Raw genomic sequence first — 26,630 nt, 5'->3', positions numbered from 1 at the left:
GACCTACAAAACTCATGTCATCTTAGAAACGTGTTACTGACATCCCCCCCCCCCCCCCCCCCCCCCCCCGCAGAGAGGTTGTGGATGGCTCCTGAGCTGCTCAGGATGGAGTCTCCTCCTCCCCAGGGAACTCAGAAAGGAGACGTCTACAGCTTCGGCATCATCCTCCAGGAGGTGGCGCTGCGCAGAGGAGCCTTTTACTTAGAGGGGGACCCGCTCAGCCCTAAAGGTAGGACTCTGTGTATACAGTACAGAGCACGTGCACACATGTGACCTAACAAAACACAGCGACAGTTCCGGGTTTGGAGACGGTGAACGCCTCTACTGTCTCCACCACAGGATCCTGTCAGCTGTGAGCATGGGTGTACATTTTCAGAGGCTCAGATCTGCTTCTCTTCATTAAAAAAACAAGTTTTTCACTGGGTGTCAGGAAATGTTTGGGTGAATAGTTCAGAAGTTTTTTTAGTAGTTTCTTTATTGGTGTTGTTCCAAAGAAAAACAAAAATAGTTCAAGTCATGGTTTAAAGTGCAGATTATGGCAGGTAGGTGATAGGTTATGGTCTGGAGAGCTTTATTTTGCAGCCTCACCGCATGTGTCTGGCGTTGTTGGGCCTTCCCAGTCGCTGAGGTGGTGTCGGTGTTCCAGGACAGGTCTTCTCCACCTTCTCCACCTCCTCACCATTTGGTGATTGCACTGTCCTGACCTGTGGAAGTGCATGATCAGTTCTTTGATCTTCCTGGTGTTGCTGCCAGATTTTGTACCTCGCTCTGATACACAGACTCAACATTGTTTGAGATGAGGCCAAGCACTGTTGAGTCGTCTGCAAATGTAATGATGTCGTTGGAAAGACAGGAGGGGGAGCAGTCACGTGCACAAAGGGTGTTAAGAAGTGGGCGAAGCATACATCCGTACGCCGTCCGGAGGAGCTCAAAACCACTGTGAGCATCTGTGGCGCCATCTTGGAGCACGAAATGTCAACAAGAACAACTTCATTTTGTAGCTGCTGCTTTTTGGCAAGAGTCCAGAGAGGAAGAGACCAGGCTTAGTGGTTCATCTCTACAGATCTGTTCTTAAAACTAATGAGCTCTTCCCGCCTGAGATGCACGTGCAACATCATCTGTTAATTAAGAAACTTTTCGTTGTCATCGTCACTGAGCCGATGACAGAAAACCTCTGAAATCTGTTTATTTTCAGAATAAATGTAACATTCATAGACCACAGAGTACAATGTGATAATGATCAACACACAATGTGACAACAGTAACTTGGCAGCCTGGTGCTGAGGCTTTATGACAGAAATAAATAAGTTTAGAGAAAAAGAAAAAAAAACTAAGTGGCTGAACAAACTGAGCCCAGTGAGAAAAGTGTTTTATGCTTCTGGTTTTTTGGCCACTTGCTGACAACACATTTGCTCTAGAGAAAACATTCTCTCCAGGAATAAACCAGAGGTTTGAAAAAATTGATAGAAAGCTGAGAGGATTTGTTTGTTTCGTCGGCCAAATCTCAGAATCAGAAACCGCTTCATCCTGGAAAGTCCAGTTTCTGGGTAAAACAGCCTCAAACTGAAGTTAAGACCTGAGGTAACGTCAGTCCATGTCCTCTGGAATGAAAGTTCGAAGAATGGAAGAAATAAAAAACAGCAGTTCATCAGCTACAAGTCAGACTTTTCTTCCAGAAACAGGAACATTTGAGTGAGAACAAAGTCAGTTCAGGTCAAACCTGCTCCAGCAGCGCTGGTCTTCATCAGAGATAATTCTCCTGAGTTTTTACCAAATAACCTTTAACTTACATTTCTTTGATTAGGACAAACGTGTCTGTTTCTGAGGGGCAGTTTTGAGCTCCTGGTTAATCAAAAACAGGCAAAGAGCTAAAAACATCAGTGCATGCTGTTTTGTAGCAACTCAAAGTGGCCATGCCCTTAATTATGCACAACTTTAGTCCTTAATAAAGGTAAACAGGTGAGCTCTATGAAATTCAGCCTGTACAGTCATCATGAAATTAGAGAGCAGAACAGTTTCTGTACCAGGCTGTAAACATGTTTCTTTCTGCTGTAAAGTTGGACATTTGAACATGGGAGTCTGTGGGGACTGACTCACTGCTGGAGCCAGACTCTAGTGGTCGTTAGAGGAACTGCAGCTCTCAGCTCTTCTCTGTTGATGCTTCATGTTTCAGTCGCTTGGTCCTGAGACCTGAGTAGGAAAATAACGTGAAAAAAAAGATCAAATCTTGACTTAATTAGAAAAAAAAAATACATCTCAGAGGCTGCAATCACCAATGAAAAAGTCTATGATCTAAATAACAAATCAAAACATGAAACCATGAGAAATGATCAGAAAATTAAGTGAGCAGCTTTGGCAGAGAAATGTTCATCTTCCATCATGAATTGAAAAATAAGATTTTGCCGTTTTTACCTTGTGCATCATTTTTACGATGGAAATTAAAAATGTGTTGTGAGTCTGTTCTTTTCCTGGTCTGATTGGAAACTGCTGCTGTTCAGTCAGTGAAGAAGCAGAGAGGCAGACAACAAAGTGGAACTGGAGTGATTTAGTCTGAGTCGTGACGATGACTGAATGAGGAGAATTAGAGACGGAGTAAGACACGACTGAAACCAGCAATTACACCGTGACGGAGGAGAAGGAGGAAAATCAGAGAGAGGAGCGCGGCTGTGACTGAGAGGGTGAAAACAGAAAGATGGGACGTTTTCTGAGCTGCCAGCTGGACAGCGCCGCCATCACTCAGCAGGCTCTGTCCGTCCAACACTTTCCAGGACTTGAACCACTGACAGCTTCAGAGCCGACAGCCTGCAGCCCGTCAGGGCTTCACTTCTTTAAAACAGGCTCGTGGTCAAATTTCAGCTGTAGAGTTGTGTGTACACTGAAATCACTGCTGTTGCTGAGAAACCCTACAATGGACGTGGAAAAGTTTCTGCTTCCAAACCACAGACTCACAGGAGAAATGTGTTTCTAGGAATTTTAGAAAAAATAAAAAAAAAAGATTTCTGCTAAAACTCAGAATTAATATTGAGACTGAAAGTTCAACTCTGCCCTTGGAAGCAGTAGGTTACGAAACACAAATTCAGAAAAACAGCTACTAAATCGACCATGTGGACCTTTTGATCATCACATCATTGTCCTCACTTTTAAAGGTTCAATATTTTAACTTCTTCAGTGTTTTATCTAAAGTGTCGATCTCCATCAGAAGATATATTTGTGGTTTTAAGAAAAAAAAAATCAAAAACCAATTCCTGCAAGGTTGGATAGATGGTCCAGGTGGGCGGGGCTTGGTGTGTGGCGACTGCTTTGTTGTGACATCACAAAGTTGCAGAAGTGTGCTTTAAACTAACTGTTCTGGACAAAATGTCGTCCGACTGCAGTCAGTGTTTCTACCTGTGTCTTCAGGTGATGAGTCGCAGGCTCCTCCTCCTGGCTGCATCCCCGATCTCTCTCCAAACACGATGGACCAGATCCATATGATGTGAAATGATGTAGAAACGTTGTCAATCACTTGTTTGAGGCTCAGTATCTCTGTCTGCTCGACCACTTGTCCCATCACACCACACACAGCTGTGGCTAATTATAGCACGGGGCATTTAAATTAGGTTTATACAAAAAAAACCAAAAAACCAGACAATCTGTGAAAACTGATTAACAATCAGAGCAAATAAAATTTTCTTTTTTAGGATTCTGACAGAAGCTCTTATTCTGAAGCTCACTTGGCTCCACAGTCCTGAGGAAATATCCATAAATAAATGCAGTGTTATCTTTAATTGGACTTAAAAGCTTGAAGGAATTAAAGTCTCTTTTGTGCACAAACATCTGTGGCAATTAAAACAAGAGAAATCACTTCACAGGAGAACGAGCTCGTTATTTCTGTCCACATTTCTTATTTCAGACTCAGATAATTAACAACTTTTTTCTCCTCAGCCCAGTTCAGCTGATTGTCTTCTCACTTTCACCACATTAAAGATCAGCCAACTATTTTTACAGGGGACAATCTCCCACAGACACTGAGAACGTTATCAAGTGTCACTGACAACCGAACCTGAAGAAGACTGAGATGTGGTTGAAAGCTCAGACAGGATCATATCTGTTATTTACTGCATAGATTTTCTAAAGTGAATCCTCTTCCCCCTCCCTCTGCAGAGATCGTGGACCGGGTGGTTCTGGGCGAGTGGCCCTGCCTGAGGCCGACCGTGGACCCTCAGAGTCACAGTCCTGAGCTGGGTCAGCTGATGCAGCGCTGCTGGGCCGAAGAGCCCACTGAGAGGCCGGAGTTCAACCACATCCGACTGCTGCTGCGCAAACAGAACAAGTAAGACTCAACAACACAGAGACGATCAGTGACGAGGAAGCTAACGGCACTAACTCATGGCTGTGTGTGTGTGTGTGTGTGTGCATGTGTGTGTGTGTGTGTGTGTGTGTGTGTGCGTGTGTGTGTGCGTGTGCGTGTGTGCAGGGAGTCGAGGACCAACATCCTGGACAACCTGCTGTCCCGTATGGAGCAGTACGCCAACAACCTGGAGGAGCTGGTGGAGGAACGAACACAAGCTTATCACGAAGAGAAACGGAAGGCGGAGGCTCTGCTGTACCAGATACTACCACAGTCAGTACTACAGTACTACACATACTGCTGTACCAGATACTACCACAGTCAGTACTACAGTACTACACATACTGCTGTACCAGATACTACCACAGTCAGTACTACAGTACTACACATACTGCTGTACCAGATACTACCACAGTCAGTACTACAGTACTACACATACCGCTGTACCAGATACTACCACAGTCAGTACTACACATACTGCTGTACCAGATACTACCACAGTCAGTACTACAGTACTACACATACTGCTGTACCAGATACTACCACAGTCAGTACTACAGTACTACACATACTGCTGTACCAGATACTACCACAGTCAGTACTACAGTACTACACATACTGCTGTACCAGATACTACCACAGTCAGTACTACAGTACTACACATACCGCTGTACCAGATACTACCACAGTCAGTACTACACATACTGCTGTACCAGATACTACCACAGTCAGTACTACAGTACTACACATACTGCTGTACCAGATACTACCACAGTCAGTACTACAGTACTACACATACCGCTGTACCAGATACTACCACAGTCAGTACTACACATACTGCTGTACCAGATACTACCACAGTCAGTACTACAGTACTACACATACTGCTGTACCAGATACTACCACAGTCAGTACTACAGTACTACACATACTGCTGTACCAGATACTACCACAGTCAGTACTACAGTACTACACATACCGCTGTACCAGATACTACCACAGTCAGTACTACACATACTGCTGTACCAGATACTACCACAGTCAGTACTACAGTACTACACATACTGCTGTACCAGATACTACCACAGTCAGTACTACAGTACTACACATACCGCTGTACCAGATACTACCACAGTCAGTACTACACATACTGCTGTACCAGATACTACCACAGTCAGTACTACAGTACTACACATACTGCTGTACCAGATACTACCACAGTCAGTACTACAGTACTACACATACTGCTGTACCAGATACTACCACAGTCTGTACTACAGTACTACACATACTGCTGTACCAGATACTACCACAGTCTGTACTACAGTACTACACATACTGCTGTACCAGATACTGTTTTTTAATCTGTATTTCTCTCTCTCTCTCTCTACCACCACTCTGTCTGTCTCTCTCTCTACCACCACTCTGTCTGTCTCTCTCTCTCTCTCTCTCTACCACCACTCTGTCTCTGTCTCTGTCTCTCTCTCTCTCTCTCTCTCTCTCTCTCTCTCCTTGCCTCTCTCTCTCTCTCTCTCTCTCTCTCTCTCTCTCTCTCAGCTCGGTGGCGGAGCAGCTGAAACGAGGCGAGACGGTTCAGGCGGAGGCCTTCGACTCCGTCACCATCTACTTCAGTGACATCGTGGGTTTCACTGCCATCTCAGCGGAGAGCACACCGATGGAGGTGAGCGCGGCTCAGGCGTAGCTCTGTTGTCTGTAAATCATCACGTGAAGGATCAGTCTCATCGACAGCCGCTCGTCTTCCTCATCGAACTGATTCACGTCCAGTTGAAGAACCAACACTGACCCTGTGTTTCTTCACACTTATTGAAGTGTCTCCTCAGGCAGCTCAGATCACACTAATCTCCTGTTGTCTATAAGCTGGTAACATTTTGAACATACAGTCTCTATAAGGATCAATCAGGGAGCTACTCACTGGCTCCATTTCACCAGCAGCTCCATCGATCTTATTGATCTCGTCGCCCCCTGAACGAGACCCGACGTGTTCTGACCCCTTAATCCTGTTGTTCTGTACCTGCAGGTGGTGACTCTGCTGAACGACCTCTACACTTGTTTTGATGCCATCATCGACAACTTCGACGTTTACAAGGTGACAAAAACAAACTAACACAAACTATTTTAGTTTATTGTTATTTTGGACAGATTCCAGTGGAAGTTCTGTCCTGGCCTCCTGATGAAAACAAGGAATCAGGTCTGTGTGAATGTGTTCGTTCAACTGGTCAAATAATTCTGATTTTACAAACTCCTTTAACATTGATTGAATTCTGTTGATCTACAAATAGCTGAAAACATTTCATCTCCAAATTCAAAACTATTTAGGCAGAAACAAACCTACGGAAGCCCCGAAAGACCAGTTCACCAGGTTTTTTCATCCATGTAAACAATCCCCAGAGGCAAGTGAAAATTTTTCAAAAATAAGAAAACAACAAAATTTATTTAAAAATTCAAAATATGACACCCCCCCCCTCCCTCCCAAAGAAACAATATAAACAAAAATTCATTTGCCTCTCAGGGGTTATTTTCACAGATGAAAAAAAATGTTATCATCTTTGTTTTTTTCCATCTGTGCATCTGTGCATTGAAAAATGAGCCTAGCGAAAAATAAAATACAAAATTCACTTGTTTTTCAGGGCGTTCGCGTGTGAACCAGTGCCTCTTTGCAGAGAAATGAGTAATTGTCCCTGAACCTTAACACTAAATTAAATGTGCAAAAGAAAATAGCAAATTATAAAAACAGAACATAACAAATAATAACAATAAAATATATTAAAAGATCCATGAATGTCTGCAAAATAGCAGCTCTTGTGCAGCTTTTATATTGAGCTAAAACCATGAAATGTATTAAATAAAGAGCATTTTCTCTGCTGTGAGAAGATTTGGGGGTAAAACCCTTGAATTCTCAGGTGGTGCAGCCTGTATTCCACCATCAGTGTCCCCACTCACTTACCTGGTGTTCATGGTCCTGTGGCGCCCTCAGGTGGAGACCATCGGGGACGCCTACATGGTGGTGTCAGGGCTGCCGGTGAGGAACGGGAAGCTGCACGGCAGAGAGATCGCCCGCATGGCCCTCGCCCTGCTGGACGCCGTCCGCACCTTCAAGATCCGCCACCGACCGGAGCAGCAGCTGAAACTGAGGATAGGAATCCACAGTGGTGAGAGGGGAGGGGGCGACACAGCTTATCGCTGCAGTATTCCTGTTCATGATTTCAGGGCCAGAGTTATGTGCTGTTGCTAAGTTTTGCCTCAGTTGTTCTTTTCTGTGGATCTTGTCCCTTTTTCTTTTCTTTCTTTTTCATTTTTATTAATTTATATTTGGGACCTTGATGTTCGGACCAGCACAGGGATTTTAGAGGGTTAGTTATAGAAGTGTTCTTCACCTTAGAGGATTCAAAATGAGAGAAAACTGCTCTGCAATAAAATAATGCATATTGTGCGTATTTTTCAGAACATTTTTTTTTACTGATGACAGAAACATGGCTGCTGCCTGAGCGCCATCTTATTTATTTCATGATGTTTGCATGAACCTCCTCCTACATCTCCTGTGTGTGTAGGTCCGGTGTGTGCAGGAGTTGTGGGTCTGAAGATGCCACGTTACTGTCTGTTCGGTGACACCGTCAACACGTCGTCACGTATGGAGTCCAGCGGTGAAGGTCAGTGCACTAAACACTGCAGACACACGAACCTTCACCTCATCTATAGCTGGTGAAAGTAAAAGTAACAATACTGCAATATAAATATACTCACTGCATTCGAAAGTTTCAAAGTCGAAGTACTTATCAGCAAAATGTACTTAAAGGCTCTGAGCCTCTCTTCTGATTGGCTGACTGACCTGTTGTTACTAGAGCTCCAGAGAGAAGCCTGAGAGAGGAGATGTAAAACTACACTGAGATGGTTTTTGGTTCTTAAAACCACAAATAAATCTTCTGATGGAGATCAACACTTCAGATAAAACTGAAGAAGAGTTAAATATGGTACCTTTAAAGTATCAAAACATTGGCACTTTTCAGACTATGTATAGAATTATTATATTACTGTTTAATGTTACCATGTAAAAAACATTGTAATGTTGTAGTTAGTTGAGACAGAGTTGATTTCACCCATTTCATACTCTTAGGAATAAAGCCCATACATACATTTTATAAACTGATCAGATGTTTGTATGTAAAATCTTCATCTGCAAAGTGACTAACAATAAAAATCATGATATTTGTGTCTGAAATGTTGTGGAATAAAAGTTAATTTATCAACCCCCCTTCGAGTATAAATACCTTTACTTAATGTACTTAGCTGCTGTTCTTGTCACCAGTTTTTGAACATCTGGAAACATCAAATTGTCCACATTTTTTAAACCAGAACTTATGTTAAAGTCATTTCTAAAATAACACACATCAGAGTTTGGACGTTTCTGCAATGAAAACACTGTCACAAGAATTTACAGTTAACCAAGACTATGAAACGTATACAACATCTTCAGCGGCAGATCTGAGGATGAAGATATTAAAGGACAAATACAAAATTTAATCTGTATGTTTTGTACCTGTGTGTGTGTGTGTGTGTGTGTGTGCGTGTGTGTGTGTGTTTACACAGCGCTGAAGATCCACGTGTCGGCCACGACTCGTGACGTCCTGCTGGAGTTCAACTGCTTCCAGCTGGAGCTGAGAGGAGAGATCGATGTGAAGGGCAAAGGAAAGATGACCACCTATTGGCTGCTGGGTGAGAGCGACAGCCAATGACAAAACACCATGGACGAGAGGATGACCGAGGAGGAAACGGAGGAGAGGAGGGGATGAAGGAACAAGGAGGGAAAGAGGGAACAGAGGAGAGGAAAGGAAAGAAGGAGGAAAGGAACAAAGTCAAGAAGGGAGTGAAGGACATGAGAGCAGATTAAAGCAGAGAAGGGAACAAAGGAGACGATGGAGGTAAGGAATTAAGGAAACAATGAATCTCCTCAGACGTGTCAGCTCATCTTGGTCCGTCAGACGACTCATCACCGCCGAGATGTTTCTCATCTCTGAACAAAAAGGATCTGGATGGTTTTAGACTCCACAGCATGGAGGAGAGCAGCGGTACGTTCCCCACACACACAGAGGAAAACTGTAGAAGCTCTCGAGGACAGAACTACAGGAGGGAGAAGGTTCTGGAAGCAACGGAGGAGGAACAAACTGGTCTGAAACCTGCAGAACCAGGGATCAAACTGTACAAACGAGGGGCTGAGACATGATGTAAATGAAGGAGCAGAGAAGCTGCAGAGACGATATGAACAGACTCTTCACATTCTGAGTCCCAGATCTCCTCTTTTATATGTTGCACTTCTCAGTTCAGTTTTACAGAGGAAATCTACATTTTGACCCGTTTGGCAACGCTTTCTTTGGAGCTGCGCTGCTTTCCAGACGTGCAAAATGTGTCTTGAACAGTCCAGGATCAGGTTTTACTTTGCCTGGTTCAGGACTGTCTCATCCACAGTGAAGGAGGAGGGACTTTAACCAGACGTCACCAGTCTTCATCCCTGAAGTCTTTTCTCTTGTTAAATAGAAAAAGGAGAAAGTGTAAATTTCAGCCACAGTGTTTTCAAACAGTATTTTTCAGTTTTGATAAAAGACTTGAAGGATGAAGACAAACAAATGTTGGTCTGATTGATGTGCGTCAGTAAAGAGCAGCACTGAGCTGCGTCCCTGACGTGGATGAGACACCCACAAAAATCTGGGTGCAGCCGATGGTCAGCTCCTTTGTAAATGTTGTATGTAAATAAACTACATTTCCCTGTGATTTTAAAGGACCAGACCAGGGTGTAGGATATAGTGACATCTAGTGGTGAGATTGAAGATTGCAACCATCTGAATACCCCTCCCCTCACCCCTCCCTCGCCAAGAAGAAGAGGCCTTCAGGTGACATAAAAATGTGAAAGGCTCTTGTTTTGTCTCAATTCACGTAGCTCCAGACTCACACTCGCTGATTTGAGTGTGAGTGTTCACATTGACATGTACAGCAACCTGCAGTGCACTGTAAGCGCCTCTCTGGACACTTCTCCCCCTCGACGGTCACCATCTTGGCTTTGGAAGGGGAGGGACCACTCATGTATTTTCAAACTTGTGTAAACGGAGACTAACGAAGGAGGACACGTCATCAGAGACGATGACGGCTTAATGTCCATGTTGTGTGACGCAGGGACCCACACAGGAAAGTACAACATTGATTTTGAAGCCAAGTGAGCAAAGCAGCCGGGGGCGGGCGCCAGTCGCCGTCACCTGTTGCGATCGTTATTTCCGGTGAGAGAACAACGGCAGTGTTTGATGTGGGACAACATGACCCTGTTGATATTCACACACTGCACCAGTGAGTGTACTGTGTACACAGTGTACTACATGTGAGTGTACTGACTGAAGTATCTGATACGGGACACTACATCTCTCTGGAGCTGGTGTTTGGTTTGTCCGCTCTGGGCTTCTGTAGGAACGTGGCGGTGCATCATGGCGGGCTGTGATGAAGTGGAGCTAACGAAAACACAATGATTCTTAGTTTAGTTTATAGGCTGATGAAAACATTATTATGAATATTATTTTCCATTTCTGCTGATAGATCCCTCTAAATCCGACACATTGACCCTTTAAATGAAAACTTTTTTTTGTTTGTTTTAATTCAGGAAAACGTCCCATAATCCCCCTCTGGTTTTAAACTTGGTACAGTCAAATCAAATCTTCAGCCACACAGTGAAGGAGCTGGGGACACAGTTGGGGATAAAACCTGTGACGTCCCAGTTACAGTCCAGATTCCTGCACATTGCTCAGCTCTGAAACACAGCGAACGGGACGAACGTGGTGGAGCTGTAAACGGGACAAAATATTTTTTTCTGTGGGCTGACGGATTCATGAACTGAAAAAAGTTAAATGTAAATGTCTTAATGTATGAAACAGCTGATATTTTTATATAGTGCAGTTACATGTGTGTTACATGTGGACAACAAAGCAATGTCAGAGACACCTCATTTGGGTAAAGTGTCATTAACTGAAGCTCGTTGTTTTATATCTCTGAAGACATTCAGGTCAACTCATCAATAATCTGCTTTCATTTAAAGAGTCACACATTCTGTCATTTTGTAGTTTGAACTTTTATAACTTGATGTTATGTTGCGTTTTCCCTCCGGTGCCATTTTGGATCCCTGCATTAGGCTAAAGGATGTAGCTTCAGTTCAAGTGGGGATTCAGAGAAGAGAAAATGAGCCATTGACTTTTTTTTTTTTTCAGACCAGCAGTGTGTGTTTGTTTGTACTGACCTGTAGTGGCCTCAATAAAGTGCTGTGCAGAGCTGTTGGTTGTGGGCTGCTTGTTCCTGTTCAGACAGGCCGATGCTACAGGAGGTGAATTATTTTTAGATAACATCATGGTACTGACATAATATTTCAGATGAATACTCTTAGTATCTAGAACAGGGGGTCCCAACCCTTTCCGACTGATGGGCCTCTTGAAAAGCTTTGAAACGTTGGCGGTCCACATCTGATCCCATAACGATAGGAGATCCAATGACGCCACAGAGCACTTTTTATTTTTATGATAATAATTGAACAACTTTGTTTATAGCATACTGACTGTATCCGGTGGTGTGACATCACTTAGGAGACAGGAAGTGAACACCGTTTCATACACTGGCGCTGCCTGTAGTGCTTCATCCTCTGAAGACAGTGTATTTGCTTTTAATAACACATCCATGTTGACATTCATGTCCCTCCAACCACCGCTGCTTAAAATCCCCAATAACAAAACACGCTGTTGGGTGACGTCATGAACTAGCGTGGGGAACATGGGAGTTGTTGTCTTTACCACCATAAGCCTCTCCCGGTTTGTATTTCGGTCGATTAGGAGGTTTTTACCTGGAGCTGAATCGTCTACACAGGTGTCCTCCTCTCCGAAACAAACTACAGCCGTTAAAAGCACTGGAGACAGGTTCACATCTAAAGTCAGTGTTTCACATCGGGGAAGGGCTGGAAGCGTCGACTGCTAATCCAACTAAGTAACTGCTAATTTATCAACTAGACGTTCAGGAGGTTTCATCTGGCAGCCGAATGATCCGCAGAAGTGTACTCCTCACCACAAGACACTGAGCAGGGGAGTAAAACCGGTAGAAACACCAAATAAAGCAGTGTCACTTTAAAAATCAGTGATTTGCCAGCGCTGTACGGTGGATACAGGACGTCGGGGGAAGACTGGGAGCTAAAACTGCTAATCTAACTGCTAAGTTATGAACCAGACATTCGGCAGGTTTTTACCGGCAGCCGAATTATCCACAGAGGTGTCCTGCCCCCCGTTTTAAACGGACCAGGGGATCGAACCCGGTACACACAACAAATAAAGCAGTGTCACTTTAAAAATCAGGGATTAGCCGATGCTCTTCTGCGGACACAGGGCATCTCAGAGTCGATGCTTCTTCCGGTTTGTCCTATGATTAAAACCCTTCATCCGGTTCAACGATATAGTTGAAAACGACCAAGGTGTAAAACGTTTCTCTTTAAAAGCCATAGATGTATCTTTAAACAGGACAGAAGTCCATTTTTTGACGCACCCGCGACTCTGTTTTTGTTCAGTATCTTCATTGAAAAACCTTCAGGGAGACGCTGACGCATGCGCGTAGCGGATACACGTCAACGAGGCGACAGAATGAGACGGAGCGGTGCCGTGTTTACATTTCTGTGGTTTGGGAAGCGCTTGAAACATTTGGCAAAATGTAATTACACAGCTCGAAAAATATATGACATGGGTCCAGTCATTTTTAGACATTTGAATGTAGAAAGTTATTACACGTTATCATCGGAAACCATTTTTAAAAAATCTAAAAAATTTGAATAAAACACGACTCAGCATTAATGTACAGCCTATAACCATAAAATATACTAATAACGATATATGTAGAGCAATATTGTTTTTTTCTCCGTGATTCTCAGACATTTGTCTCCATGGTGACAGCAGCAGCAGGTGGAACACCTAGGTGACGTCACATGACGTCACAACCTAGTCGCCTTTGATCTCTCAGTATTAAATCTCTGGAGCCTTCATCAGGTCGGTTTAGTTCCAGTAACGAAGAACAGATGAAGTCAGCTGCACTTCTTTGTTGTGGGTTTTAAAGCAGCAGAATCAAACTCAGAGCAGAAATTAAATCAAAGAGCAGAAGAAACTCACCAAACATCTTTCAACAAGATGCTGATCCTCAGCGCTGTAGGTAAACTGGTCACATCTGTGCGGAGCGTCCTCACGCCTGCCGGTGTGACACCCAACCAAGAGCAGCCCCCAGTGGCTGCTTCTCACCATCAAGCGCCAGAAGAACATCCAGGTCCCTCACCTGCAGCTCAGAGTCTGGATCTCACTGCCGGACCTGAACCAGAACCTCCTCAGGCCGATGCTAACACAGCGCACAGCCCTCACGTTGACCCGGCCGGTTCACGATCTTCCAGGGTGAAAATGGGAGCTGCGGCTGCGTTGACAGGGGGAGCTGTTGCCGCTGTCCTAGCTGCTTGTCCCGAGGCCCGAGCAGCTGTTTTATCAGCTGTTTCATCAGCTGCACGAGTAGCATGTTCGTGCACTGCAGCACGTGATGCTCTTTCCTTCCTGGGAGAGAGAGGACTTTCAGGTAGTGGCTCCTCGGTCCGAGCGGCTGCTTCTACAGCGCAGTCCAACAGTTCCTCTTATCTTTCCACTGCATGGGCAGCATTTCTGGGTGCTGGCTCTAAGCTGCTCTCAGAAATATCAGGTCCTCTGTCCACACTCAGAGCAGCTCTCGCCCCTTGTTTCTCCATCCTGAGACAGGTTCTCATCACAGCAGCAGCGAAGCTTCTGTTCAACATTCACCTCATGCTGACGAGAGTCTTCCCCTCTTCTTGGTACGAGGTGCTTCACAGAGTCGCTCTACAAGTTTTACGCAGAGAGCTGAGGAGCTTCATTGGGGTCCTTGAAAACAAAACCCTGGAATCCATTACAGGACAGTGGGAGGCACTGTAGCTCCACATCTCTATCATCTGACACGTTCACACCTCACAGGAGCCAGCGCTACGTTTTATTGATTTTTCTTATTTTCTACAGACACATGAACAGGGCCGACAGAAACAACACACAAAAAAAAGGAAACAAAACACAGCTCAGGTAGAAATACACAGGAGGCTGAGAACAGTCCACTTCACCACAGACCGCAGTTCACAAACAAGACGACAAGTCCAAATTCAGGAGATTCACAGAGAATAATGGAGAAGAAGTCGGGTCCAAAATATTTGCTGTAGGGTTTCAAAGTTAATTCATTCGTTCACCTTCGTTTCTCATTTGTTTCTGATGAGCTGCTCTGAGCTTCCTCCTACTGTCCATGGTAGGATTCTTCTTTCTCCTTCTTCTTCTTCTTCTTCTTCTTCTTCTTCTTCTTCTTCTTCTTCTTCTTTTGTCTTATGGCAGTCGGCATTACTGCCCTTTGTAGGATCACTTTCCCTCCATTCACTTCAGATCTGTTTTTTCCAGATCCAGTCCTCTTTAAAAAATGAACGAACCTTTTCCTTCCTTCACCACCGTCTCCAGATTCTAATATGCTTTTAATGTCTTCTACCTGCTCTAGTTTCCATAACTGTGTCATCATTTCTACAGTAGACGCCGGATACCACTGCGTTTCATGCCCGGTAGCAGCTTCTTCTGATGTTTTTTGGCAGGTGGCAAACAGCTTTTTGGCGCATTACTGCCACCTTCTGGCCTGTGGGCGCGGCAGGACAGCGGCACAGGAGCTGCTTTAGACGACCTTCTGGTCCACGTTGGAGTCGGCATCAAGCAGATTCTCTCCTTCAGTGAGAGAAACAGACTAAACCATGAAGAAGAACACGTTCACACAGGATTACAGCTGCTGGAGCACCGCTCCTCTCCCTCCTCTCCCTCCTCTCTCTCCTCTCCCTCCTCTCTCTCCTCCCTCTCCTCCCTCTCCTCTCTCCCTCCTCTCTCTCTCTTCTCTCATCCCATCTTTCTCCTCTTTCATCTCTTGCCCCCTTCTCCCCCCTCTCCCTCCTCCTCCTCTCTCCTCTCTCTCTCCTCTTTCTCCTCTCCTCTCTTTCCCTCCAACCTTTCCCCTCTCTCCTCTTCCCCCCTTTCTCCTCTCTCTCCTCACTCTCTCCCCCTCCTCCCCCTCTGTCTCCTCTCTCCTCTCTCCCTCCCCCTCTGTCTCCTCTCTCCCTCCCTCCCTCCCCCTCTGTCTCCTCTCTCCTCTCTCCCTCCCCCTCTGTCTCCTCTCTCTCTCCCTCCCTCCCCCCCTGTCTCCTCTCTCCTCTCTCTCCTCCCTCCCCCTCTGTCTCCTCTCTCCCTCCCTCCCTCCCCCCCTGTCTCCTCTCTCCTCTCCCTCCCTCCCTCCCCCTCTGTCTCCTCTCTCCTCCCTCCCCCTCTGTCTCCTCTCTCCCTCCCCCTCTGTCTCCTCTCTCCTCTCTCCCTCCCCCTCTGTCTCCTCTCTCCCTCCCTCCCTCCCCCCCGTCTCCTCTCTCCTCTCTCTCCTCCCTCCCCCTCTGTCTCCTCTCTCCCTCCCTCCCTCCCCCTCTGTCTCCTCTCTCCTCTCTCCCTCCCCCTCTGTCTCCTCTCTCCTCTCTCCCTCCCCCTCTGTCTCCTCTCTCCCTCCCTCCCTCCCCCCCGTCTCCTCTCTCCTCTCTCTCCTCCCTCCCCCTCTGTCTCCTCTCTCCCTCCCTCCCTCCCCCTCTGTCTCCTCTCTCCTCCCTCCCTCCCCCTCACCCAGCCGGTCGAGGCAGACGACCCCCCCTGAGTCTGGTTCTGTTGGAGGTTCCTCTCTGTTAAAAGAGGGTTTTCCTCTCCACTGTCGCAAAGTGCTCGCTCACGGTGGAACTGTTGGGTTTCTCTCTGTTTTCAGGTTCCTCATCTCTACAGTACCTCAGACATTTCATGTTATGTTTTGTCACCATTAATAATAATAATAATAATAATAATAATAATAATAATAAATAAAAATTAAATAAAATAATAAATAATAAAATTTGTATTTATTTATTATAAAAAATAATAATGAATAAAATTGAACTGAATAAACACTGTTGCAACTATGTTGGTGCATGGAGCAATATTCACAAAAGTCAATTGCAACAACATTTGTGAACATCAGATGGCAAAATGAAACTACATTAAAACAGTGAACAATAGATAAAACAATTAGGTCAAGTGGAAAACCTTGTGTATTTGTTTGTGTGTGTAAAATAAAAATAAAAAAACATTAAAGCTCCACACAGTCTAAAGGTAGATGTCCATGTGTTTGTGATTCTAAAGCAGGTCTAGGTTCTATATTAATACTGTGAAAGTATCAAAGCCTCAGTCCACAGAGAAATGCACACAGCCTGTATTCAGACACTGAGCCTTAAAACCAGCCGTCAGGACTTCTGCAACTTTGTGATGTCACAACAACAGTCACCGACCTCAGACAGCAGAAGCTGCACTGGAGACGAGGAATTTTACAAAAGACAAAAAAAATGTAATCAGTCTGTTCAGTAGGTTTGCAGAGTTTTATCAGTTAGTGGAAGTAACTGATAAAACTTCAGGATTCACATGATCAGTGAAACCTCTCAGGTGAAATCGCACGTGGATGGAGGTGAAGCAGTTTGACAGAGATGTTTTCCTATGAGACTGATAAATAGATATAGAATAAAAGTAAAATTCAGTGAAAAAAAACATAGAATAAAAGTTGATAGCAGTAAAACAGCCTAAAATGTATAAATAAATACACAAACTAATAAAATAAGTAGAAATTCAATTAACCAGGCTGAGCTAAACCCTTCTACTAAAAAGAGCGGGAGAATCGTCCAGAAGAAAGTTTCACCAAGGCTGTGGGATCATTTTCAAGAAGACTGAGGCTTTTGTTGCTCAGGGACAGAACTACAAGTCAAGAGATGTTTCTGTGTTTTATTTTAAAAATAAATTTACAGCACAAAACACATTTCCAAAAGCCAGTTTTGCTGCTGTTTGCTGACAATTGGAAGGGTCTGAAATCTAGTGTGAATATAAATATACAGTAGTATTATATGCTTGTGTTTCTATGAATAAACTTCTCTGTATTTATGGAGTAGGACATTCATCTGAAGGTTCTCCTTCTGCAGAGAAAACATTGTAGTTTTTAGATAAAATCAGGTAAAACTGGACACAAAGGCGCTGTATTGAAATGAAAAACGTGTATCTGTACACTGGGCTCTAACAGTGTGTGTGTCCCTCATACAACACACTGTATGTTACACACATTACAGGCTCTGGTGTAGTACTGGACAGTCTTTGTATTATAAACAGTTTTTATAATACAAGGTTGAGGCCTAGTTACAGTTATTATTATTATTATTATTATTATTATTATTATTATCCTCCAGCAGTTTACAGTCTGTCTTTAAACATCCAGAAACAGCAACAATCATCCCCCAGCTCAGTGTCTGACAGCTGCAGCTGCGTCGATGTGTACACAATAACACCGGAAGTCAAGGTGGTGTGGCTTCAAAATAAAAGCATAAAGGCTCAAGTATTACATTATTAAACCAATAATATCAAATAAGTTTAAACCACACTAAAGAGGGGCGCATAAATCAATATGTACTATTTGGCTGCAGCCGAGTCACTTTTCTCTCTGACACCATCAGTGTTCAGAGCAGCCTGGGTTCATTTGTTCTCTAAAATGAATGAAATACTTCATCCCAAGCCCAGAAAAGAAGAGTTGGGTCTCCTCAGAGTTTCTGTTTGTGTCGTGTTCAGAGCTGATCCAGGTTCAGTTTAGCCACCAAGAGACATAAGGGCAAAGTGTGATGAAGTGTGAGTTACTCTGTGTGGTTTCCTTCTCCTGGTCCACTGTTTCATTGTCCATCACAGCGTTTTAAAGTATAGCACTGTGAGCTCTGCATTGCCTGTTTACACGATCATTTGCTTCAGGTCTTCAGCTTAGACCAGATTGGACCACAATGTTTCATCAGCAGGTCTGACGACTAATCAATCATGGAGGCTGCAGCTGACAAGGCACAAAGAAATTGGCTGTTCTCTTGGCTGCCACACTGAGGTCATGTCCTCAGAGATGTTTCTGGAAATTTAAGGTGCTAAAAAAATAAATAAATAAAAAATTCACTAGTGCCAGCGTCTGAAATGTGAAGATTTGCTTGTTTCTCATGTTTCTTTGACAGTGAACTGAACATGTTTGTGTTTTTGGTTGGAAGAATAATACAGGACATTTTCTTACTATTTTTGTCATTTTGTAGACTAAATTGTGGATTGTTGAAGAAAATAACCATCAAATTTATTGATAATGAAAATAATAGTTTGTTGCAGCCTTACAGTTCTCCTGTGATGGGATAACACAATTGTATCTTTATGTTTTCTGTCTGTTACTTACTTGATAAACAGAAAAAAATTAGAAATTGGATAAAACACAACTTTACAACACATGAGCTCAATATAAACTAAAACAACAAGCCCATAAAACTGCAATTTTCATATTTTGTGGACCAAACTGATCTTGAGTAAACCTGGGGATTTTTGGGTCGGGCAGTTTGGTAATCCATTTCAGAATCAGAATCAGGTTTTCATATATGAAGAATTTATTTAGGTGTTTTTGTACATAAGAATACATATATATATACATATATATATATATATATATATATAAAGGAATTTAAAGTAAAGGCAAGTACAATAGGAAACAAGTCAGGTAGCTTAAATATAAAAAGACATTTTTTTCAATAAAATATTTACAATAAAAATATGAAAAAATATAATAAAAATAAAACTATGAATACACTTTAAGGTCAAATGATATATGAAATAATATGTATTTTATTGCTCTAACAATGTGCAGTGAAATATAAATATATCAGTTATGTGGAGCAGTCTCAGGAACTTGACTTCTGGGCAGGGCTTTTATTTTGAAGGTCGTGAGCGGAAGCTGCCGGTGCCGTTGCTTGTACCTTGACGTCGTGGTGCGGTTCCTCAGAGCAAACATGGACGTCACATGTATGAGAATGACCTAAACATGATCCTTCCAGTCCTGCGTGGGAAACCCGGCAGACACGACAAGGTACGAGACAACTTATTACACATTTACCGGCTTTATCTTGTCGCCCGAGCGGAGCCGGTGACGGCCACGTCTGAGAGCAGCTGCCGGGTTAGCTAGCTAACAGCGGGGGGGGTTAGCAAGAGACGAGCCGTTTAACGGGAACCTCGGAGCGCCCATTATCGGACACACCTCCGTCTGAGGCGCTTCTTTCGTTTTCTCCCCGAAATATTGACCCTTCAGACCGGCAGCGCCGAAGACGACAGCGCCGCTGAATTTCCCTGTTTTTAACGTTGGCTCAGCCGCCGAGTCACACGTTTGCTGATGTAAAATAAATGCTTCCTCTGTGTGTGTCGCTAATTGAAACGGTGCTGGGTGAGAACAGTTAAATAAAAATGTGTTTAAGTCGTAATATTATGGGAAAATGCACAGAACCGGAGCAGGCACCAGGTATTGAGCGGACCCAGGCGGGGTTGAGTGAGCGTCCGATAATGGAGTCAGCGCCTCTCTGACTCCGGGGGGACACTGCGGTGCAGCGGCGGCGACCATCGCCTGTCACACGGTGAAGTGACGCAGGAGACCCGGACACACGGGCTGTTCGGACCCTGCTCCCCGGAGCTCTGGGTCTGGAAGAGTTTAAGTGATGAAGGTGTTTGGAAATAGATGGGAATAGTGCGAGCGGAGCTGTGTCCGATAATGGAACCCACTGCGTTGAATGTGGTGGAGGTTGAAGTCTCCAGCAGCTGCTCCGGCCTGTTTGTTGCAGTGCAGCTCCTCCATCAGCTGCACAGGATTCCTGCAGACTCTGTGGAGGGTCTGACTGACTGACTGTCTGACTGACTGTAGTTGTGTGACTGTTTCTGATGGAGCATCATCACAGGGTCGACTGTCACTGAGCAGGTTTTCCAGCCTCAGCTCAAGGTTAATAATGTCAGCAAAACCTGAAACCGAAAGTGAAATACAGTTTTATTTGAAAAAGTACATACAATAGAAATGGATAGGGGGTGAAATAAATATTGTATTTGTCAGTCTTTAATAATTTAATTTCTGCTCTTCATCATCATCATCATCGTTGTTTCTGTTGTATTTGAATAATCTGAACATTTCAGATTAATGTGATTATTTATTGTTGAATGTAAAAATGTTGCAGTGATTCTGAGCTTTGGCTGTAGCTGCTCTGCCCGTGGTCATCGCTGCATTATTCAGAGACGGTCAGTCCTGTGGATGAACCACTGATTTACAGCTGTTATGTCATTAGAGCAGCAATTTAAATCACATAAATGTTTTAACAAACTGTAAAAGGTTCAAGTTTAAGCCTCGACCGTTTAGCTGGTAACGACGGCTGCAGCTAACGATTATTTTCATCACTGATTAATCATCTTAACAACATGAAACAGAGAAAAACATGAAACTTTAAAGATACTCAGCAGCAACCAGAGGAGATTTCACGTTTTGCGTCATAATTAAGTTAATTGATAACTTGACTCTCAAATCTATTCATTTTTTGTTGATGAGCTTTCAGGATTCCTAAAATTTAACCAGGTAAACAAACTTTTCCACCATTTTTGGACATAAACTGCAGCCAATAGTTTGTTTTTGAGGACTTTGATATGTGTTTCTTTTGGAGCAGCAGTGAAAACATTATTCAAATTTTCCTGAAGGAGAACTTTTTTTTGGCCATTACTGCCTTTAATGTGATAGGGATAGTGAGAGTGACAGGAAAGTTTGAAGGGTGAACCCAGTGATCCACCGAGGCGTTATTACCATTATAACCACACTTCCATAAATTAAAGAGAAAGTTGAACAAAGATGGTTCAGTGATCCTGACGTCTCATCTCTCTCAAGTTTGTGACACAGACTCCAAACCTGCAGGTGGATCCAGGTTCAGGTGGATCCTCCCCTCAGCTCACCTGCACAGACTCAGTGCCGCTGTCCTCTGAGTCCTCTGGTGAAACAGTCTTTAAATCTGAGACGTCCTCGCTGTGTGTGTGTGTGTGTGTGTGTGTGTGTGTGTGTGTGTGTGTGTGTGTGTGTGGTGGATTTGGGACAGTAACATGTTGCTGCAGGGTTGTCTCCTCGTTCAGTCCTACTTCACTCTGCTGCTAAATTAAGTCTGCTGCTCTGAGGTGTCTGAGCTGCCGCAGAGGAAGACACTGGAATCAGGTCAAACATTCACCTGCAAAAAGTCAAATTTCACATACATCATGTGACTTTATTCTCAAGCTCTGGTTTATTTGATTGGTCCATTAGTTTGAATGCAAAGTGTATTCAAACTTGAGTTTTTCCTCTTCCTCAGTTTGTTGACAGATGCTGTACGACACACACTGACACACACAGAGCAGGACGTCGCACACACACTCTGCAGGTGAACACAGTGAGACATATTTGTGGTGGCAGACGGCAGGATACCTGAGATAACACTGTGGGGACGTGTCGCCTCTTGTAAAGAACTTGAGGACTGTGACTGATACCAGAGCTCAGAGACTCTGAGGGAGGAGAAGATCCGTTTAGAGGAAGAAAAAGAAACCGACAGAGGAAGGTTTGCACAGGAGCCTTTTACTTTCCAGACATGAACACGATGGAGGTTTAACACGGTGGTCTCAAGTCTGAAGGCTCCACATCTCTTTCGATTCATCACTTAAAGCTCCACACAGTCTAAAGGTAGATGTCCATGTGTTTGTGATTATAAAGCAGGTCTAGGTTCTATATTAATACTGTGAAAGTATCAAAGCCTCAGTCCACAGAGAAATGCACACAGCCTGTATTCAGAAACTGAGCCTTAAAACCAGCCGTCAGGACTTCTGGAACTTTGTGATGTCACAACAAAGCACTCAGCCACCTGAGGGCTCAGAGCCTCTCTTCTCATTGGCTGGCTGACCTGTTGTTTCTAGATCTCCACTTAGACAGCTCAGCTCCAGCCAATCAGAGACGTCCTGTGTCACTGAGGGGGTCGACCAATCACTGACTGACTTTAACTGTTTTATTGAGTGTTTCTACAATATAATACTGAAAAAAGCCATTAAAGAACAGTGTGATCAGAGCTTTTATTGCCTCCACTTTACCTACAGACAGTGCAAGGGATCATGGGAAATGTTGTCTGAACAGAAGCTGCTGTTGAGTAGTTTCAGCTGAAGAAAATGGTCTTAAATATAGACTGTCTGATCTAAGAACAAGTGAACAAGATTTCAGACGTGAGAGATTCACAGTTTTTATTTATAAAATAAAGTCTGTAATTTCTACTGTAAATCAAACAAATGTTGAACACGGTGAAATCCAGTGGAGCTGCAATCCAAAACAACCACAGTATCTATTCATCCACTTTCTGCACCAGATCATCCAGCTCTGGGTCAAAGGGGGCTGCAGCATGTCCCAGCATGCACTGGGTGAGAGGCAGCACAGACAGACAGACAACACAACACATGTCAAGTTCAGCCAGAGACACACAGAGAACAGAACTGTAAAATCTACAGTTACATCAACAGCCTCTGCTGCAGACTGGCTCATCTACATTCCTGCTACGCTGCGTTCACTGTCTCCCGCCTCAACGCAGCCACATGCACGACTCTTGTTTTCAGGAGGTTGCGTAACACCCTCGACAGACTCACGTGCAGAGCTGGGGCTCCTCGAAGTTCATTACTCTCTGAGGATGTCAACACACCCCTTAAACATTTCTACTATTCTACATCATGAGTGTTTCCCGAAGGGTGTGCACACAAAGCCCGTTTTTATCATCTTGTTAGATGTGAGGAGCCTTTTGTTTTCACAGAGGTTTCCTTTCTGGATGAGAGGAAATAATCTCTCAAGAATAATAGGAAATAATAAAGAGGAAAATAATCTCTCAAAAATCCCTTGTGTCCATCCCTATTTGCCGTTTCTAGCTCCTCATATGAGGATTTGATGCTTAGTAAACTGAACATCTTCTGGTTTTTGTTTTGCTTGTCAGACACAACAAGACATTTGAAGATGTCACTGTGGTCTGTGGGAGATTATGACGAGGATTTAATGGGATTTTCTGGCATTTTACAGGAAAAAAAATGATTAAAGGTGCGTTTAAGGTCCTGTATTTTACACTTCTCATGTTTTATCTGAAGTGTTGATATCATCAGAAGATATATTTGTGGTTTTAAGAACCAAAAATCATCTCAGTGTAGTTTTACATCTCCTCTCTCAGGCTTCTCTCTGGAGCTCTGGTAACAACAGGTCAGTCAGCCAATCAGAAGAGAGGATCTGAGCGATCCAATTAAATTCTAGCAGATTTCAGGTAAAACCTCAGAGAAACCAAATCTTCCAAGGTTGGATGGTGGGTCCAGGTGGGCGGGGCTTGGGGCAGGGCTGAGCGCGGTGACTGCTTTGTTGTGACATCACAAAGTTCCAGAAGTCCTGACGGCTGGTTTTAAGGCTCAGTTTCTGAATACAGGCTGTGTGCATTTCTCTGTGGACTGAGGCTTTGATACTTTCACAGTATTAATATAGAACCTAGACCTGCTTTATAATCACAAACACATGGACATCTACCTTTAGACTGGATGGAGCTTTAATCAAAAAAAATTAATATGTGATGAAAATAATTTGATCTCTGTTGTCACTTGCTGTGTTGCTGTGACCTCTGACCTGTTTACTGTCAGCTGCTTGTGTTGTTGTTGTTGTGGGATTTCATACTCAGCCTTGTTGTATTTCACTCTGCATGAGATCATCAGCAGAGTGAAGCCGTGTGTGTGTGTGTGTGTGTGTGTTCAGTAGCCCTCGGTAGTGTTGGTCTGTATCCAGCTTTCGTCCTCAGTCACCATCTGTGACAGAATATTTCCTCTGCTCTTCCAGCCAGTTGCTCACATACAGCTCCTCCTTTATTTCTGCAATAGAGCCGATTAGTCAATTAATCAATTCGTTGATCAAATGAAAAATAATTTTGCTCTTTATTGTCAACTTAATTACCGTAGTAATTTATTTCCATTTTAAGCAAAAAAAGTTGCTGGTTCCATCATATCCAGCGTGAGGATTTTCCTCTTCTTCCAGTTTTACACTGCAGTAAACTGAACCTTTTCAGGTTTGAGGGATCTGGTAAATTATTATTTAGATTTTTCATTATTTTCTGATGTTTTATGAACCAAACAACTGATCAACTGTTTAAAAAAAAGATTCGGCCGATTAATCAATAGTTAAAATGCTGATAAATTGGAGCCCTGTGTGTTGCACTATCCAACAGGCTGATGTGATGAACATGTTGAAATATAAAGAATTCAGACTGTCGACCAAAAGCTGATTTTACTTAGACATGAGAAGTTTTTCCCTCCAGTGGCTCCTGTAAATTAAAACTGTTGTTAATAGTCTTGTTCATAATTTCCCTCCTGCTGTTATACATCACTTTCTCCCTCTCCTCTGTGAATAACCTCCAGCTTAGTGCTGATTTTGCAAACCTTCACCGGTCACCTTGACCTGCGTCCACGCACGCACACACACACACACACACACACACACACACACAGTTTTAGTGTTGGTGCTGGGATCAGTTTCAGGATGTCTATAGAAATCCCTCTGCAGCAGTCTGCACAGTCGTCCATCTCTGTGTGACACTGTCTCCATCTTCTTTATTCTGCAGCCTCGTAGATGAAGCTTCAGCAGCTTTGGCTCAAACATTATCTAAACACATTTAACAGTCTGAATCATAGGAGTCTAAATATTCTTGGTAATTGCCCTTAAAAATCTCCTTTATGTTGTAACGAGAATTAGGGTAAAACTATTAATAATTAAGCATTTTGTAAGGTCTCAGGTTGAACTAGGTCTGCAACTCATGATCATTTTCATTATTGATAAATTTATTAATCTGTAAAATGTCAGAATATTGTTAAATCCAAGGTGACATCTCCAAATGTTTTGTCTAACACTCCAAACCCCAAAATATTCACTTTACAATCGTATAAGATTCAAATAAAGACACTGGAGAATTAGCTAATCAATTAAAAGTCCCATATTGTATAAATGTCCTTGTGTTTGTGATTATAAAGCAGGTCTAGGTTCTATATTAATACTGTGAAAGTATCAAAGCCTCAGTCCACAGAGAAATGCACACAGCCTGTATTCAGAAACTGAGCCTGAAAACCAGCCGTCAGGACTTCTGGAACTTTGTGATGTCACAACAAAGCAGTCACCGCGCTCAGCCCCGCCCACCTGGACCCACCATCCAACCTTGCAGGATTTAGTTTCTCTGAGCGGTTACCTAAAATCGACTATATTTTAGTTGGATCACTCAGAAAACAGTCAGCCAATCAGAAGAGAGATCAGAGATAAAATGACCTGCTGTCAGCTTCCTGTCTGCACTGAACTGTGTGTTTGTGTTTGTTCGTCCTCTGGTTGTTTGTGTCACGATCGTGTCATCATCACATGTGAATTAATTTTGGAAAGCGGCTGTGTGTCCTCTCAGTCCTCCTGATGCTGCTGTTCATAAAGGGAGCCGCCGCTCTGTGGACGCACTAAATTTAGCCTCCAGATATTTAAATCTCCTCCAGGAGTCTGCAGCTCCTCCACTTTCAGCTCTGCTCCCTGAGTCTGTCTGTCGTAATCTGGTCTGGCTGCAGACGAGCCCTCCGTTAAAACCTGAGTGATGATTTCTGTTTACTGCAGAGACGGCGAAGTGTTGCTGTTGGAGATGTTTTGTTGCCAGGAGCTGAGTTTAGAAAGCAGCAGGGAGCCTCACCAACTGTCCCAGTGGTCAGTGTTTTCAGAGGAGGCTTTAAATAGCCGAACCTGGTGTTAGCACTTTTAAGATGGCCTGCACCGAGGCCGTGGGGGCTCCTGTCACTGCCGAGCACAGTTTCTGCAGTTCAGGACAACAGGCTCGGAGGTGCAGCCTCCACAGACGACTCTGGCAAAAACTTTGAGAGAGAAAAGGAGAATCTTCCTCCCAGGAGACCCCCGCTTCAGCCAAATAAAACAAATACATGCAAGTGACAAATGTGCATGGGGGGGGGGGGCGTTTTTTAAAGTTCAAAGTGCAGCAGGACTGAACTGAAAGATGATTGAAAAACCACATGTTTAGGGCCACGTGTGCAAACAAGGCTGTGATTGTTACACATGCTCAGATGTGCAGTGATGAGCTGTGAGTACCTGGTGTTCAGCTGAGTCGAGCACAGACATCCAGTTAGTTATCAGCTGTACATGCAGCGCCGTCAGCAGACATGGAATACATCACCAGACACTGGGCGCGTTTCCGCTGCAGGGTTAAAGCTCAGTTTTCATATCATTCCAGTTAAAGATGGTGACGGATTTC

At 43.7% G+C, this 26,630-nt stretch overlaps 2 protein-coding genes and 1 long non-coding RNA gene across 7 annotated transcripts in view; 2 read left to right on the top strand and 1 right to left on the bottom strand.

Moving 5' to 3' along the window:
- LOC139612790 (atrial natriuretic peptide receptor 1-like) overlaps positions 1-11,652 on the top strand; it is an 83,782-nt gene extending 72,130 nt beyond the window's left edge. For all 4 annotated transcript variants that reach the window (XM_071468789.1, XM_071468788.1, XM_071468787.1 and 1 more), the window contains 9 exons: positions 74-229; positions 4,144-4,312; positions 4,457-4,603; positions 5,888-6,011; positions 6,369-6,437; positions 7,326-7,500; positions 7,900-7,998; positions 8,936-9,061; positions 10,989-11,652. In XM_071468789.1, the coding sequence (XP_071324890.1) occupies positions 74-229; positions 4,144-4,312; positions 4,457-4,603; positions 5,888-6,011; positions 6,369-6,437; positions 7,326-7,500; positions 7,900-7,998; positions 8,936-9,061; positions 10,989-11,020 (1,097 nt within the window). In that variant the 3' untranslated portion in view covers positions 11,021-11,652. The remainder of the gene's footprint in view (positions 1-73; positions 230-4,143; positions 4,313-4,456; positions 4,604-5,887; positions 6,012-6,368; positions 6,438-7,325; positions 7,501-7,899; positions 7,999-8,935; positions 9,062-10,988) is intronic.
- LOC139612791 (uncharacterized) lies at positions 131-15,293 on the bottom strand. 2 transcript variants are annotated; one of them, XR_011686643.1, is made up of 4 exons: positions 11,786-15,292; positions 8,932-11,693; positions 7,296-7,478; positions 139-2,190 (listed from the first exon to the last, which is right to left on the bottom strand). It is a non-coding gene; the product is annotated as an uncharacterized lncRNA (long non-coding RNA). The 2 variants fall into 2 exon arrangements; XR_011686642.1 differs by having other exon boundaries at positions 131-2,190; positions 11,619-15,293.
- Positions 15,294-19,237: 3,944 nt separating this feature from the next.
- dennd4b (DENN/MADD domain containing 4B) overlaps positions 19,238-26,630 on the top strand; it is a 45,970-nt gene continuing 38,577 nt past the window's right edge. The window contains exon 1 of the mRNA XM_071469398.1: positions 19,238-19,390. The gene's annotated coding sequence lies outside the window, so the exon portion shown is untranslated. The remainder of the gene's footprint in view (positions 19,391-26,630) is intronic.

The sequence above is a fragment of the Trachinotus anak genome, unplaced genomic scaffold, assembly GCF_046630095.1.
Source record: "Trachinotus anak isolate AG129_WGS33_773 ecotype Australia unplaced genomic scaffold, CSIRO_AGI_Tana_v1 ptg000032l, whole genome shotgun sequence".
In the NCBI taxonomy this organism is placed as follows: domain Eukaryota; kingdom Metazoa; phylum Chordata; class Actinopteri; order Carangiformes; family Carangidae; genus Trachinotus; species Trachinotus anak.
Note: the sequence above shows the minus strand (reverse complement) of the source record. Positions and strands in the feature narration are given on the sequence as shown.